The following is an 18,524-nucleotide window of genomic DNA, read 5'->3' on the forward strand; positions in this document are numbered from 1 at the left end:
GGGCTTCAGAGAGATTTACAGAGCTGATTTAACTTCGCATCTCAGACCTGGCTAGTCACGGTATGCAATATTACATAAAAGTGCTTAAATCCTGCAGCAGCACTACTGGTACTGTGCTATAAATTACGTTATCACTTTATTGTTGCTATAATAATAATAATCATCTCAATTTTGTATTACTAGTTCATGTTGGCTTATGCAGTAACCAGTGTTAACAAATGGAATCTAAATGCAAGTGTTTTCGCAAAAATGCCATTTTGTTTTGCCCGTATATATAAGCACGGCTGTGGTTTGAGGCGGCAGGTAATCATAGTGTGCTGACATCGCAAATGCGATATTGCTTTTAAAAACATCAGCCGTGAAATAGTACAGAATCATTACTTTATCATGGTATCTTTTAAGCAATAAACATTGGGATTTATATTAAAAGGTACTTTTCATTGTTGTCCTGGTACTTATACCACACATGTGTGACTTTCCAAGCTGTAGCCCAATATGAGATGTACATAATGTCCTGAGAAACTGTAAGGCCCTGAGTGGACCATCTGGAGAATGAGTTTTAATAGAGAAGACGCAACACAGACTTGCTGACTTGACACATTTACAGCCTGCTGACTGCAGCAACACTTCTTTACTTGGTTTCCCCTGCTAAACTTTCAAGGAAAATACATTCATATTTAAAAGTGGACGTGATTCGCTTGCATTAAGAAAGCCCAGGCCTTTACTGCAGTAAGTAGCTCATGCTGGGTGTTCATGCATTGCAAATGTAAAACCCTTTTAAAACGAATAACCCACGTGAATTTTCTGTATTTACTGTTTTTTATTTCCAAAAAAGATTTTCTTGTAGAAAGTTTCTTGTACTCCCAGGCTTACCAGTCAATCAGTCTTCACAGACCCCAGTCATTTGTATCTTATCATTTCTGTCCACAAACCCGAATCACAGAAGTTCCCTCACAGGGTGTGATACGTTTCCATTCCTCTGTCTGTCTAATCTGTCTCCTTTGAGATTAGGAAGACATTTATCATCCGGACTTTTATTGTTGCCAGGCAACAATGCCTCATCTTGAACCTCGTAGCAGGAAGTCATCCAGGGAGAATTGGGGATTGATTGTTTGAATGAGCTAGCTGACTTCTCCTTCTGCTCACCTACAGGAGTCATTAGGCATCAACAAAAATCTAACCGTTGGATCAGTGCTAATCCATCCCGGCATCTTTTGGTACCCGTGAGATTCCCTTTTCACTCAAAGTTGGCAGCTGGGCAACTTTATTTAAAGGAGGGATCAAGCTTCCTTAAACAATCAATCAACTTCAAATGAGACAAGCGGCTCATAATATTATTGCTTTCGGCCCGAGGTATTAAATTTTTGGGAGCTTCGGCAATGTTGCGCTTTTTCCTCTCTGTAATACTTCACGCACTGTTCATTGCATTAGCTGCAGACGCTCTACTGTAATGAGTTGTGTGGGATGGTTTCATATGAGCTTATTTATCCGTTACTGCAGTATTACCATAAGTGATGAATCACCTCTGAATGCCCAGAGCTTTTTCGGTGTGTAGCACAGACCTAATTAGATTTATTGCAGCCACTCAGGATCAGGTCGCATGGCGTACGAGGGTGTGAATACAAAAGTGACTCCGTGTATTTTATTCATTTGATTGTTTGTTTTAAATTCTCAATGGGTTGCACAGGCGCTTGAGATGAGATTTAGAGTGATTTGCGTGAGCGGCCTTTTCTTAAAATAAAGGAAAACGCTTTGTTTATCAAGATTTTATTGATGTTTTACTTAAAATCAAATTTGCACGGATGTTTGAAATGGAAGATTTTCTCTGTCAGCGTTTAGTCACCCTCATTGCATTCCAAATCTGACTTTATTTGTGAAGCACAATAGGTGCATTTTTGAAAATTTTCCGGAACTAGATGCATCAAGGTCAGAATTGTCAGTGAAATCTGAAAGATTTTGGTCTGTCTTGTGATCTTAAAAGTCATATGGACCACTTGAACGACGTGCAGTAACATGTGTGATTAAGTTATGAATATATTTGAAGAGCCTGAGATCTTTTCTTGAAAATGAGTGCTTGTATCAGGCTTTTATGTTTAGGTTCAGTAATTTCACTTTAAAGGTGCAGTGTGTAGAATTTAGCGACATCTAGCAGTAATATTGTGAATTGCAACCAATGGCTCAGTACACCGTTTACCAAAACGCATAGAGAAGCTATGGTAGCCACCACAGGACAAACATGTCGTTGTATAAGACAAAAACAAACAGTTTGAAGAGCATTTTGTCCGTTTAGGGCTACTGTAGAAACATGGCGGCACAAAATGGCGACTTCCATGTAAGCGGACCCACAGTGTATAAAGAAAAGAAAGTCTCATTCTAAGGCACTACGCACTGCTCTTCTGTTATGCACTGCAGCCACCATATGCGTGCCAACTCGTTTCATTCATTCCATATATATTATAAATATGCTTAACTGGCTGAAATCAGGGAAACTGTCAAGTGTGGGACGTCTTATGATAAAGTTGTTAGTCACGAAGGAGGAGAGGGACCAAGAGAGAGAGACGTTTTTATGGCAAAAATAGAAATAATGAAATGTGACGAGACATGGGCACGTCTTATGCACAGGATACGCGAGCAATGTGTTTTCATGCATGGTAAAGAGACCGCCAATGAATTATATAATAAAATACATAAATACTTACAAAGACACTGTAGAGAACTTATTAAAAGCTTTCATTTAATTTTGTTTTAAACTTGAGCTGTTATAATGAATCTGCAAACTATTATACACCTTTTGTGCGAACAGTAGGCTTTCGTGAATGATGGGTCTGCACGTTACGCAGGCATCTAGAAGGAGAGCGCACTGGTAAACATGAGGAAACTCTCATATATCTTCTATTAGCTGATGGCAGTAAGTGTACATTTTTACCATAGGAAACTCGAATGGCATCTAAATATCACAGTGGTTAAACACATAGCTGCGTCTCCAAGATAGCAAAAAATATCCGCATGGCTTCTTTATGTCGCCAGCCCCAAGCTGTCGGCTATAGGTGCATCCCACTGGCGGAGATGAAACTTTTGCCGCCGAATACGTCACTCTCATTTGTTGCGAGATGCTGCCACCATATGCAAAAGCGGCTGCAGCGGCGGTCCGCCGTCAGACCTGTTTGCGATTACGCCCTTATGACGCTTACTGCCGCCAGAGCACCGCCGGTGGTCCGCCGACTCATTGCTATCTGGATAGTTTCAGATGGTGCAACACACGTAAATATTTTTCACAATGTCAGACGTAGTTGCAACCGGCCCCTGGTTATTTGCGCAAGATTAAACATGAGTCTTTAAAAACAAATCTTTTTAGCTTTTTTTTTTGAAGTGTGGATTGGGGGTGCGCCAACCCGGTTGGGGCATAGAAGGGGGTGCGCAGGAAAAAAAGTTTGGGAACCCCTGTTCTAAGGTAATAAAAGCATTACAGTTCATTATGTAAGGTCTTTATACACTACTGAAAAATAGTTATGTATATTATATTGCATTTCTGTGAAGAGATCCTTCTAAAGTTACACACTGCACCTTTAATGGCAATGAACAGGTTATTCATCAATAATTGAATTGGCTTATTTACACAACTGTCACTTTAATTGGTATTTAACAAATTTAATTGTCTTTTGCTGCGAAACCCTCAAATTTTTTTTTTTAACAAAAGCCTCTTCTAAGCTTCTAAAGAATGCCTTTGGACAAGACAGTAAACAGTTGCAAAATTACTAAAGATGCAACTACTAGCATTGCAAGTGAAGATAGTCAGAATTCAAAAGGTAAGAGTAAAGAAACTGAACCACACATTAGGGGGCGCTGTGATGCATGTGGCTACCATATTCGGGTTGTATTCAGTCTAATGCCGCTTTTCCATTGCATCGTACCCCACTGTTTGGTTTGGGTCAGGTCGGGTCAGCTCACCTGACTTTGGCTTGGTTAGCTTTTCCATCGAGTTTAGTAACACTTTGGAGTGGGAGGGATTATAGGCGTGTCGTTATATTTGTGCTGCCTACTGCTGTGACATCATACAAATAAGAACGTTGTTGGAATGCTGTACATTCCCATATTTTCATTTATTTCTCAGTCCGCCACAAAATTAAAATTGGCCACCACACACATCGCGTTTATCACTACCTCTGTCTCGCATAACAGTTTCTGTACAAACACCGTTGGCGTCAGTCGACGCTCTCCGCTGAGCCTAGTTTTATGTTGCATGTTAGCATATATGCGGACGTGCTTGTTGCGAATGTTCTGCCACAAACTACAAGTTATGGTGTTCCTGATTCTCAACCTGTGGATGTTTTTCATCGCTAAAAGGGAGTTTGGGAAATTATAGCAGAGCACAAATGACAACATGTTTGCTCGAGACAGCGCAAGCTAGCATGAAGGCAAAGCTAATCTTTTACATTATAGCGATGACGCTGGAAGTGATGATTCTCTCAAACCAATCAGTGATCTACAGTGTTTTCGCGTCACGTTTTGGGATCAGCTCAGGTCGCTTGGAACCCCAACCAAGGTCTTAACAAAAAAGTATTGGGTCCCAGTGGGATTTTGACAACAAACTGGTATTTCTGAATGGCCTGAGACTGGGATTAAGCGAATTTGAAACTAAATTATTTGATTAACGTATACTACATGCCGAAAGCATTCGGTCAATATCATCACCTTTTTATTTTGACGGAGGTGGTGTTTAGCGGCTTTTGCATCTGAGCTTTTCATTTATTTTTTGGGTGAACTTTCTCTCACAATTTTATTATATGCTCTTTCTGTTTTATTTTTCTTCCCAAAACTAGGAATCCACTGGCAACATGTCTGTGCCATCTGCTCAACAGATATTTAAAATTCTTACACAATGACCTCAATCGTAGATTCCAACTAAAACCACAATAAAGTTGATTAGGTAAATGTTTGGCAGTAAATACTCCGAAGGTAAAAGGTTACAAGGGCCGGCGCCTAATTTATGAGACCCCATTTGTGAACAATTGTTTAGGGAAAGTACTCACTATAAAACACAAATTGTTCCTTAAGAAGCAAATGCGATAGCTTTTCCACAGCCGACGCCATGTTGCTATGTGCCTCCAAAAATAGTCCTGTTGAGCCTCAAGCCTATCGTAATTTACCAGCCCCGGCAGTTTGCAGTTTCCAAGCTCTGTCAAAAGAAAAGACGAAGACAGCTGACAGCATTGATGAATATGTGTGTGGATGAGTCTGCGATGTTGTGCTCTGAGACATGGTAAAGTTTATGCCGGAGTTCCCTGGCCACAAATTGCATTGGCCACCAAAGGGAGTCTGGCATGTCTTCTGAGAAGTCCAGTGTCGCAGAAGTCAGAGCAAAGCCGAACTGTTTTTCACTTTGTACTTGATATACAGTCTCTCATCTCATACTCGGACCAGACAGGAGCCTGTTTTGTTTGTCTCTATGGTATTAATTCTAATTATAGCGTTTCAAGGAATGTATGAGATTCTCAGAGGTTTTGAAGGATTGATCGCATGGTAAATATTCATTAAGATCCACAGCAGGTCAATCATTACCTCTTGTGTATTCGCAATGTCAGATTTACCGTCCTCCAAATGTCTTCGGCTAGATTTAAGGACGCACACGCACATTTAAGCAGACATGCTGTAATGTCACATTCTTTTGAGGTCCTCAGCAGATCTTTAGTGTCTTTTTATTGTAAGTTGTTAAATTTGTTATGAATGATTTGAACTAAGGTCATTTACTTGATATTTATTTTGCTTGTTATCAGAAATAATCTACTCTACAGTGACTCTACAGGAAAATAAATTTGGGCCACAAAAGCTGTTGATTTATGTTGATGCCTTGATACCATCAATAGCTGGCATTTAAGTTTTATTAACATGCAATTTAAGGAAAAATAAAAATACAAATGAATAATATGAAAGGGGCCATGTCAAAAGACTTTTTAAAGGTGTAAAATAAATCTTTGGTGTCCCCAGAGTACACATGTGAAGTTTTAGCTCAAAATACTATATAGATAATTTATTATAACATGCTAAAGCATTATTCAATTTTCTTAAAAATTCCAGATAATTTACTTACCACCATGTCATCCAAAATGTTGATTCTTTCTTTGTTCAGTCGAGAAGAAATTATGTTTTTTGAGGAAAACATTCCAGATTTTTCAAATTTTAATGGACTTCATTGGACCCCAACACTTAACAGTTTTAATGCAGTTTAAAATTGCAGCTTCAATGGACTCTAAATGATCCCAAAAGAGACATAAGGGTCTTATCTAGCGAAACGATTGTCATTTTTGGCAAGAATAATAAAAAATATGCACTTTTAAACCACAACTTCTTGTCTTCCTCCGGCTGTCCCACGTAATTGCGTAATGTCGTCGAAAGGTCACATGTTACATATATGAAACGCACATTTGCGGACCATTTTAAACAATAAACTGATACAAAGACATTAGTTAGTATCATTCGACATACAACAACGTCGGAACGGTCCTCTTTCTCCACACTTGTAAACACTGGGGCGGAGTTTCGCATACGTCATCCGTGACCGCTTGACATGATGACGTATTGCGTGAGGTCGCACTGACTCGTCACACGACCGGAAGAAGACGAGAAGTTATGGATTAAAAGTGCATATTTTTTATTTTTCTTGCCAAAAATGACAATTGCTTCGCTAGATAAGACCTTTAAGCCTTGTTTGGGATCATTTAGAGTCCTTTGAAACTGCAATTTCAACTGCATTAAAACTGTTAAGTGTTGGGGTCCATTAAAATGAGAAAAATCCTGCAATGTTTTCCTCATAAAACATAATTTCTTCTCGACTGAACAAAAAAAGACGTCAACATTATGGATGACATAGTGGTGAGTAAATTATCTGGATTTTTTAAGAAAATGGACTAATCCTTTAAAATTGACAATTTGTTGGTGTGAGCAAAAATGTGCCATTTTGGGTGTGTCCTTTAAAATGCAAATGAGCTGATGAAATTCAAACACTAATCGCAATGATGTTGGTTTGTTGCAATTGAAACTCAATTGTGCTGTGAATTATTTTCGCTCTTTCTCTCTTCACTAAATGTCTGTGCCATGGGTGGATAGTGCAGATTAAGGGGCAATGTTATTGTAGTAAGATCTCCGTATGACATCATAAGGAGAGCCAAGTTTCAATGACCTAATTTTTCTCATGCTTTCAGAGAATGGTTTACCAAAACTAAGTTACTGGGTTTTTCTTTTTCACATTTTCTAGGTTGATAGAAGCACTGGGAACCCAATTATAGCACTTAAACATGGAAAAAGTCAGATTTTCATGCCATGGCCCCTTTAAACAAAATTTTGCTAGTTATTTACTGTGGGTTGGATGAGTACTGCTAACACTCAGCAGGCTAATTCTCAGTTTGAGCTGTGCTGCATGTGCCTGTTTGAACTGCTATGCAAGTCAATTGAATTTGACGCAAAATTCTCTGTTACAAACCTCAAGTGGCTCTGTTCTGAAGCTCATGAATATCATATTAACATTCTGACATTCTTGATGAAGAAAACAGGAGAAAACTATATCACTTTCCAATCCTCATCTTCCTTACAAACATTTACCATGGGGTAATACTAACTGCAGATAAATCACAGCTCGACACTTACTTTATTCCCAAGAAGCACATGTTCTCCTAAGTAAAAAAATTTAGGAGCACATAAAATTACCCATTGATGTGTTTTTTATACAGAATTACAAAGAGACATTTACAAGCAAAAATTCTTTAATGTACATTAAATATGTGGTGTAGCTAACTTTTTGAATTATTTTAATAACTGTAATAATTCATAAAAAATGATAAGTGGATCCTGATGTGACCCTGACGAAGGCGTTTTTGTGCTAAAACTTGTTTTTGTTTTTATATAGCCCTGTTTTAGGGGACATTTCACAAGACTTTTTTAAGATGTAAAATAAATCTTTGGTGTCCTCAGAGTACATAAGTTAAGTTTTAGTTCAAAATACCATATACATAATTTATTATAACCTCCTAAGACCTGGATTGTTGTTTGCACCATACTATTCTGTGTAACTGGAACCTGTTGTACACAAACATGGACAATTACACTGCTTCATGTTCAAATAAAAAAATTGGTTATTATATTTATTGGTTCTTCTCAAACCCAAAATAGCTGGAAGAAATCTGAAAAAAAGACAAACCAAAGCTTGAGTCTTAGGATGTTGCCATTTTGTAGGTGTGAGCAAAAATGTGCAGGTTTTTTTGTGTCTTTTTAAATGCAAATGAGCTAATAAAATGCAAACACTGATCGCCTTGATGGTGGTTTGTTGAAAATAAAACCTTTTATTATTTTTTCTTTCTCTCTGCACTAAATGACAGTGCCGTGGTTGGATAGTGCAGATTAAGGGGTATTATTATAATAAGTTCCCCTTTTGACATCACAAGGGGAGCCACATTTCAATGACCTATTTTTTATCAAAGTTAAGTTACTGGGTTGTTCTTTTTCACATTTTTTTTTAGGTTGATAGAAGCACTGGGGACCCAATTATAGCACTTAAACATGGAAAAAGTAAATAAACTTTAAAATAAACTTTCTAATTTTAAGTGGCTGGGTCTAGATTTTTTTGCTTCACATCAAGATCCACTTATCATTTTTGGTATTTTGTTCCCCTTCTGAAACACTCATAATTATGATTGTGAGTACCAGATGCGCTCCAGTGTGATATATTTTTTTATCATGTAGTACTTTTATTTTTAAACTGTATCAGCAGACTAAACTGTAAAAACATCTATATAATAAAATCGTCCTTTTTAAAAGACAAAAAAAATACATGCACGTCCCATGACTGCGTCGCTCCCAATTTAAGCATACGATACGTTTTCCGCTTGTTACTTGCAGAACATTTAAGTTCTCCTCAAATGAGGTGCTCTGAATTATAATGGTATTAGTTTCTGAAGTTTTCATTACACTACCTCACACATTTGTTGCATACCATATACGAATATATACTACACATATACTAACTGTTATAGGCCTGTTATTAATACAATCATATTACATTTAATTTATTAAATTCAGTTTTATTTTCACAAAATGTTCATACCATATATCTGTATAATATTCAACAATACTTGGCTATTGTTACTCAACTATGGGTAGAAGCAACTGGGTTGAATTGGGTCAGCGTTGTGTTCTGCCCAATATTTACCCATATTTAATATTTTATACTCATACTCATAGACCAGAGACGTCACTGGCCCATCATCAGCTCCTGTTTTTCTTTGCTGATGGACAGCTTCATGAAGTCTTAACATACGTGTGGTTCTCTTGGTGAAACTTTAGGAGTTTGTAGAGGCTGATGCAGAGAGACTGAAGCATCACCTTGCTTTTATCTTTTCTCCACAGCACATTACGCCAGACAGCTACATCCCCTGCCTGACAGACCTCTGCAAGGCATTGTGGGAGGTGATGCTCAGTTACTACCTGACCATGCAGTGGCACGATGAGCACTATAAAGAAGAAGAGGCGACTCCTGCAGCAGGTAAGTCAAGCGTGCTTTCTAGCTCAACGGATGGAGCATTGTGACAGCCATGCCAAAGTCACTGATTTGTTTCCTAGGGTTAACAAATGAATACAAACAAGTGTACACATAAAAACATCGGTGTTGAAATATTGAGTCAGTCTTTTATAGTTTATAGCTTTACCAGTGGCTGAACACTTCCACAAATGATTTCTAAGCAAAAGAACAAGAATAACAAGAGCTCTGAACAAAAGGCCAGGTTTAGAAAATATTTATACTACCTCATACTAGAGGTCTTCTCGGGTTAAAGAAATGTACCCGATCCGAAATGACAAGCATCACTTTTTACCTGAACCCCAAAATAAACGATGACACGAGTTATCTTTTCCAACGTAAATCTCTTTTCTTAGACTACAACAAACACACGGATTGTAGGCAACAGTTTACTTTTTGCGATTGGTGATTTAGACAACACCAACATTATCATAATTCCTCCCGCTTCTGTAAGTTAACTCCTGTTAGCATTGCATTGTGACCAAATCTTTCAAACATGGTAAGAGCGTCACATTTCCAGCTGATGTCAGAGGTATTCAGGCCAATCACAACGTACAGATTAGCTGGCCAATCAGGGACACAGCGCTTTTCAGATTGGGAAGTTTTGTACAAAATCAAAGCCTTTGGATAGACATGATATCTAGAGCTACAAAAATGTACGGTATGTGGAAAAAAATGTGTTTTTTGAACCATAAACCACGCAAACACTTTGTATTACACCAAATACACAAATTTATGTTAAACAATGAAAAGGTGCTCTTTAAGAAGGCCCGACCTGAGGCAAAATCAAGAAAATTATACCCAAGTCCGACCCAGACCAGTTTTTTTTAACCCTACTAGACCTGAATGTAAACGGCACCGACATGTGTGCAGTCTGCAGCCCCGCACACACCAGTATGACAAAAACAAAACCCTGGTGGCTTTGCAACCAATTTGCTCCATTTATATTCATTTGTTATCTGAAGATGCCACCAAGATAACCGCTAAAATGTACATTTCAAATGATTGACAGGTGTGCGTGTCAATAAAAATTAACCTACCACCAGCCACACAATGTCACTAGTGCTCTTGGCTGTTGAGGGGTTGGTAAAGCACATCTATGCACACACACTAGATAGTTTGTGTCATCTCTGGTCTGTTCGGCAAAACACATTCATTTTAAATTTCCCGAGACCCGATGCCGCTATTATATTTTAAATATGTCCGACCCGTGTCCGAGGCAAACTTTTAGACCCAGACTGGCTAGGGTCTCGGGTCGGACCTCAGTTTTTCGGATCTAAGTGGACCTTTGAAGACCTCTACCTCATAAGTTTCCCTTTTTCATTCACTGCAGCAAAAAATCTTCCAGGTGTTATTTTGCAGTATACTCAAAAAAAAAAAAAAACAGGGGGGGGGGGGGGGTCTCAGTGAATTTGTATACACAATTATTGGTAATCTTTATTTATTTGGATATCTTGCAATTTACTCGAGAACATTGTTTTATTTGACAGTCCTATTTTGTGTCTTATGAATTTTGCCTGCTATGCTAATTTATCTTACAGTAATTTAATGAGATATTGATTTTTTTACTAGAAAGCAAGATAAAGATAATGATTAATATAATTAATAATAACTTGCTAAAGGGTAGAACTTGAGAAATGAGAAACTACAGGAAGAATATAGATCAAGAAATGACCCAGATTAAAGTCACAATGAAAGCCAAAACTTTATTTAAAAAATTAAAATGTACACTAACAGAAAAAATGTACAAATCTGTGCCTTTCTGTCAATGGGTGGTACTCCAAGGTTCCGTTTTGTACCTTTACAGGTATACTAAAAATAATACAATGTTGAACTGTACCTTTTGGGTACCTTAGGGATCTGTTGTGTACCTTCAAAGATACAATTAACTGTTTTGTACCCCTAAAATTTAATTGGTACAAAATTGTTCTTTGGGTACACAATAGGTCGTTAAGGGTCGGGTCCTGATCACACTGTCGGGGCTTATTTCCCAATAACTACCGGCTGCCTCTACATTATCCCGCTTATTACACGGCTACTTGCCACATAAGAAAAAAACTGGACATGAATATGAATTTTAAACATTTTTTTGGCATATTTGTTTTTAATTAACATTTTTATCCTTCCGCGAAACTTTGCACAGATGCATAAAATGATCGTAATACCTTATTAAGATCCGCTGCTTCATACTTGTCTGTCTCCATTTTTTCTCTTTTAGCCAGTCTTTGAGCAGTTTTAATCCCCATTCTGTATTTTTGTGTGTGATGGCTTCGTAGCTGTCGTGCTCTATTTTGTCAAGTTCAGTCTCGGTAAGCTGTCTGTGTCTTGTCGTGATTGTCCAGTGTTTGTCACAAGATGGCGCCAAACAGACAGTAATCTTTATTAATCTTTATTGGCGCGGAGCGATTTTACTCGTGCAAGTAGTCCGGCTATGCGTTATTAATTTGGAGCGGTTATTATTTGAAAAGAACGAATGTGTAAATGTCTCAACTGACCAATCAGAATCAAGCATTCCAGAGAGCCGTGTAATAAGGTATATTATACAACAGTTCTTTCTGGTTCTCGAATCTGATTGGCTAAGAGCTTTACGATATTGTGCTGATAACGGCACTGTAACCTCTTCACCTTTCGTATTATTCCGCCACCTAGTGAATGGAGGTCCTAAGCAGGCTCATCTCTGAATGGAAAAACACAGACGCGCTGTTTGAGTCACTCTCCGTGTGTCTCATTAGTTTACTAGATCATAAATCAGTCTGTGAATCCCCAATCAGAAGTTATTATTCCGTCAAAGATCAGCGCTCTTGTATGTTAATGGGAGAAATGTCTTGTCACATCGTGTGGACGATTAACACTTGGAAAGAGGAATATAAACACTCGTTTTTTTCGGGAGCTATATCTTTTATCAGAACGCGAAAACACCGTGGAACTGCAGGTAAGCCCCGCAGCTTTTAAATGTGGACATTGATCATTTACTTTATCGTGACGTGACTATTAAAACATGTTATGAGATATCACCACTGGTATATTTATATGCAGCATGCAAAAACATCTCTCTGACACTTATAAAAAAACGTTTTGTATAGTACTGACAAGAACAAAGTTTAATAATAATAATCGAGTGCTCGTATCGCGTTAAGAATAAATGAGAAAGCAATAGTAACGTTACACAAGTATAGTTTTATTAACTTTTACCTCGCGCCAAAACAATAACAACACAAAAGACACTAAATATGAATAAAAAAACAAGTACTAGTTTGATCATGACACCAAATACTGCTGATTTGATCTCATTTTGACGATCATAAACAAACAAGGCCAACATGAGAGCCAGGGAATCCCTTTCAGAGATGTAGCCCAGAGAGGGCGGTGGTCAGCGGGGCGAGTGAACACTGACGTCCGCTCATGCTTTGGTTCTCATTCGTACCGAATCTCACTAAGCAAACGTTCAAACAGGCGCTATCTTTACTAATCGACTGCAGATTTAAATATAATACAGATACATTCTCGACTGAACTAATCTTAAAACTACACTTTGTGACCAAAAACGGTAATATAAAGAAACTGCTTTTCCGTCCATTGAGTTGTTATGAGCTTCAAAGCAGCCGAAAGTTTTACCTGTCATTCTGGCCGCCCTCAAATCCGTGGCGGAAGAAGTAGTTCTCAAACAAAGAGGCTTTTAAAATACCTCCGTTGTTGTTTTCTAGTTTTCGTTTTTCAAACGTGTGCCGTCGAACTGTTGTATAAAAGCAATATCGCTCTCGGAGTCGTGTGATATAGCTCTATATCATCACGGCTGTGATTGCCTCCGGCACTCGGCCTGCGGCCTCGTGCCTCTGGCCTAATCACAGCCGTGATGATATAGAGCTATATCACACTCCTACTCGAGCGATATTGCTTAAATATTGTACCCCAAAAGGTACAACATTTCAATGTGTTGTATCCGGTACAAAAAATCAACCTTTTAGGGTACCATCCCAGTGACAGAAAATATACAGTTTTGTACCTTTTTTGTTTCCTTTTTCTGACACTGTAGTGTTTTTATAAATAACTTATCTGTGTGCTTCATTTATTATTTTTTTCCCATTCATGTGCCCTCATAATCTTTAATCAAAAACAACCTCTCTTTCCTTTCTGTCACGAGGGCAGGGCTATCAGAAATTTGTTTCTACCAATAAAAATCACAACGATTAGCAACGTGGCCCAACTTCCAACAATCCAATAAGTGCTCAAACGATGAAATCAAGTCATGTACTACATTTTTTTCAGTAGCCATCATGAAGTCGTCTTGATACGGAAAAGAAGACAATTTCTACTTCCGTTTCATGGTGACTCATGGGCCACCTGCCCTCATACATATCAGAGTATATGTGAACTACTTATCCGATAAATAGTTATTATCAAAGCCAGTGTTTTTTGTCACGTTTCTCAAAGTGAACATCCACATCATGCTCTTCTGAACCAACAACTGCATGATGACTGCCTCTGTAGTTTGACTCCTATCTATATAATCATAAATTTGTTTTTGCAGGAAGAGCTGGCGTTTCAGGAAACTATTAATCTTGTGATGGTTATAAGCATTAAATTTACGCTTTTATGCTCACTATATAAAGGAAATGGCTTTCAGGGGGGTTGTAATGGACACAGCAGTGGTCAAGGAGCCTGAGCAGGTAATTGAAAGGGTTGCTGTGCTGATAGCAAAGTGCAGTGTGGTTGTATCGGTTGCCTTTCTGTTCTTTCCTCTGATTCGATTTCTAAGGTCACCAAGCAGTGCTGAAATAGATTGGTGCTTGTTCTTGGTTAGGTCTGACATTGGAAATTCATTGAATCGAAGTTTCCAAATAACCCCTACAGAAGGAAACATACGATGATCATTTAGACCGTTAGTTGCCGTATGGCATTGCTGATGATGGTTTTGTGTTGTTTTTATAAATATTTAATAAGGTGAAGTAATATTTTCCGTGTTTGTGCATTTTTATTTCCCTGTGCTTATTTATGTATTAGTGTGTCTTTATTTTTTTTCTCGGTAATCCTACTATTTTTCATGTTACTGTAATCCTCTTCTACTTGTTCCTATTCATTAAATTAAGCTGTGACTCCCTAAATTGATTATTAAGTAATGTAAACTCAGCACTTCTCCAAAACCGAATCTTCCACACCGCAATTATTTTCACCACAGTGGTAATTTTTCAACTACACTGCAAAAATGTCTTTTACTGTATATAGTAATTTTAGTGTTATTCAATATTATAAAAAAATTGTGAGGAATGTGCTCGGCCAAGTAAAAATATCTGCCAGTGGAATATAACAAAATACACCCAAGAAACTTTTCTTATTCTTATTTGCTTCACATCAATTTTCGTTGGCTATTTAGGGTTCCTCAAATTCTCGTTTTTTGCTAGGTTGTCACTGTCTGTATTTAGCCTGTGATAATTAACTTCATTTGTGATTCAGATATAACAGGCACAGAGAGTGTCATATTCTTCTTTTCGTTGCCATTTTAATTAGGATCTCAAGCAGATAGTTTGCAGCTCTGATACATAATTTATATTCTTAAGATGTTGCAGTGTCACCTCTTTATGATGATGTCAGTCTTTCCCTCCTTCATTTTTACATGCCGACGTGCAAGTGACTGGTCTAATTTGCAGGCCTGTAAGTTACAGAACGCTAAAGGATACAGCGCAGAAGCGTTTGATGTTGGCTTACTGAGAATAAGCAGAGAAATCTTGCTTGTGTCATCAATTTGTGCACCTGGCTTGGGTATATTTCGACCGTCTGCCTAATAAGATGTTGTGGAGGAGTTTATAACTATTGGTTTTTATGAGTCGTTACTTTTCAGTCACTGAGGAACAATGTTTTTTCCTACGTATTGCAAAACGAAAAGCATTTTTATTTAAAACAGGTGTTCAAAAAATGACATTTGAATCTTAGTAAATGAATCTCATTTTTTTATCTGACCATCAGCCATTGTTGTATGAGAAGTTTATGACACTGGTTACTATAACTATATGATTGCATAACATCAATAAACCAGTGTGCTGTAAAGTGTGTATTAAGACACAGTGAAATATAGAAAAAAGTTTAATTTTGGTTAGTTGATAGGAACAGAGTCAATCTCTTGAATACATTTTCAGCTTAATGCCAGGAGCTATAATAATTGAATCAAGAGTTACTGAATCATAAATGTCCAGAGTGACATTTCACAAATGGAGAGTTTCTGATGAAGTGCTCTCCCACTCTCTCTCTCTCTCTCTCTCTCTCTCTCTCTCTCTCTAGATATATCTGTCAATCTCTCTATATACATATTTATCTTTCTCACTTTTGAGAGTGTGTATGGGTGTACCTGGTAAACCCAAATGTCCCCACAAAGATAGTAATACCAGTAATTTTTGACCTTGTGGGGAGATTTTTGGTTTCCATGAGGAAAATTGCTTATAAATCAAACTAAATGAGGTTTATTTAAAAATATAAAAATGCTGAACGTTTTTTGTGAGGGTTAGGTTTAGGGGAAGGGGATATAATATACTGTTCATACAGTATACAGTAAAAGTCATTACATCTAAACTTGTATGCGTGTGTGTATGGGATGCACTATGACAACATTTCTGTGACAATATTTGATTACTGAGAATGACATTGATACTGATAGATGCCGATAAATATGCCTCTTGATCTTTTTTTCAGATTATTATGTTCTGAAATCTTAGTGCAGAACGTTCAAACTGCTGTTGTCATCCATTTAAAAAAAATCACACAGCATGATTAATTTTTCCGCCCCTTTTGGTTGCCAAGATATAATCTGCCTTTGATCCTTGAATTTTTTAAAACTATCGACCAATGTCTGATACCGAATAAATAGCTTTTATCTGCAGAGACCTATTATAGGTATAGATATATTGGCGCATCACTAGTAATAACTCTTCATTTTCATATTTTTTAAGGTTTAAAAATGTTGTCCTGTACTAATATGATATTTGTCGTATATATGTCGTAATGTTTTTCAAATGCAGGCATAGGTGCTTTGAAATAAAAATTTTCTCATCACAGCCTTGCAATGTCAATAACTGCAACCGAGACATATATTTGTACTTCAAATAGCTCAGGCAAACAGTGCGTTTAAAAGTAGTGAAACGAGCCCAGCAATTTTTCACATGCTAGACAGCTTTTTGTGCGGGACCATTTTTCTCATAACTTCTCTGTTTTGTGGCAATGCATATTTAACTTGCCCAAGGTCCTGTAAGGATTCAACAGAAAGATTAACAGGCTGGGTTTTCCGGGCTGTGTCCTTGACTTTCTCAATGCTTTGACTGATGGGGGCGCTCTTACCTGCAATCAGTGGGTGAGTGGACGAATGGATTCCAGTGCACAAGGTTCAATTTTATTTATATAGCGCTTTTCACAATTGGTAATTGTTTCAAAGCAGCTTTACCTTAATAGAAGCAAGGGAAAACACAGACAAATCGACAGACAACATAAGTAGCAAAATACAGCAGCTATGAATAAACTTTACAAGCAATCGTATTAATAATGTAACGTATAGAAGAGGGTGCTAAGTTAAGCCGGCTTTCTCCTCGGGGTGGAAAACCCCCACTAGGAGAAAAACCTCCTGACCTTTTTAGCCAGGAGGAAAAAAGTCCTAGGAGAATTAAACGGGTTTCGCCGGTGGTCGTTTGTCAGGCATCGGCAGGGCATCACAGTGAAGGACGGACAGTAGATCAGTGGTGTGTTGACCTTCACGGCAGCCGGAACTGGGTCTGTTTGTCTCATTGTCCTCGGGATAGAGGACGAGACAGGGAGAGAGAAACAAAATCCTATTAGCGTAAGGGACGTTCGCATGTAAAGCAAGTGTCACACAGTGTTGTTTTTTAATATATGCTCGATTCCAGACAGGCTAGCTATTGCGGCATTAGTATATTACCCAGGCGACCTATGTGAATGCTTTGTTCCGTACAAGCTAACTATTGCGAGATAAGTACATTTACTAGACAAATTATGTGAATGCTTTGTTAAATAGAAATGTCTTAAGTTTAGACTTAAAGTGATACATCAGTGCACTTTGTTTTGCCTCAAAATGCACACAAGTAATGTTTTAATTAAGGCATGTTTGTTAAAACTAGTTATATTTCCTAATTAAAGGCTCTCTAAGCGAATAATGTGCGACGTCACTTTCTGTTGATGTTTGAACTGTTTTCAAACAAACGGAGCGTAGCTAACGCCTCCCCCTCCCTCTCCTGTCCGTGCTTTCATGAACGCGCCCAACCCCCACCCCCAAATCCTTCTTGTCGTTTATTGGCTGGAACACTTTGTTATGTTTTGTTGTGCTACTATGTTGTTATTGCCGTTTGTCGAGCCTGAGCTGTCTACAGAGATCGAGTTTTTTTACAGTTTGATTAGCGGTCAGGTAGGAAGCAGATAGTGAGGAGATGTTTGCTGTATGTACCAAAAAATGTTTTATGGTCTTAAACGCGTGAATTCGCTTAGAGAACCTTTAAACTAAGGTCTAGTCCTGGCTTAAGATAATCCCTGTCCGGGAAACCACCCCTTAGATGGATTTCTCTGCGTTTCGAAATTGATGGGTGAGCGGTGAACTAAGCTGTTATTTGCTATTCACTATTTCCCCACTAGATGCCGCTAAAACCCCCAGACTGGACATTAAATATGTTCACTCAAATCTTAATTCAAATCTTATTGATATTAAATGTGAAATTGTGTTTCCCCACAAAGCATAATTTTGTGATAAGAGAGCATTTCTTGTGATACGATTGGTTAACTTTAAAATTGAACATCTTGATTTTTTCATATATCCTACTTTGTATTCTGTTCCATTGTGAGCGCAGGATGTCACAAGACCAGTATGCTTAACTCCTTACGTGGACATTTGTCCGTAACATTGAATAATGCACCAATCCCTGTGTCAAATTGACAATTACACTTCTCGTTGCATACGATTGCGTGCGGTATT

The 18,524-nt window shown here is 38.0% G+C and overlaps 1 protein-coding gene across 2 annotated transcripts in view; it reads left to right on the forward strand.

The window, feature by feature from the left end:
- The window catches only part of vps50 (VPS50 EARP/GARPII complex subunit), a 162,791-nt gene that overhangs the window by 51,465 nt on the left and 92,802 nt on the right, over window positions 1–18,524 (forward strand). For both annotated transcript variants that reach the window (XM_073858278.1, XM_073858279.1), the window contains exon 13: window positions 9,397–9,532. In XM_073858278.1, the coding sequence (XP_073714379.1) occupies window positions 9,397–9,532 (136 nt within the window). The remainder of the gene's footprint in view (window positions 1–9,396; window positions 9,533–18,524) is intronic.

The sequence above is a fragment of the Misgurnus anguillicaudatus genome, chromosome 20 (genome assembly GCF_027580225.2).
Source record: "Misgurnus anguillicaudatus chromosome 20, ASM2758022v2, whole genome shotgun sequence".
NCBI lineage: Eukaryota > Metazoa > Chordata > Actinopteri > Cypriniformes > Cobitidae > Misgurnus > Misgurnus anguillicaudatus.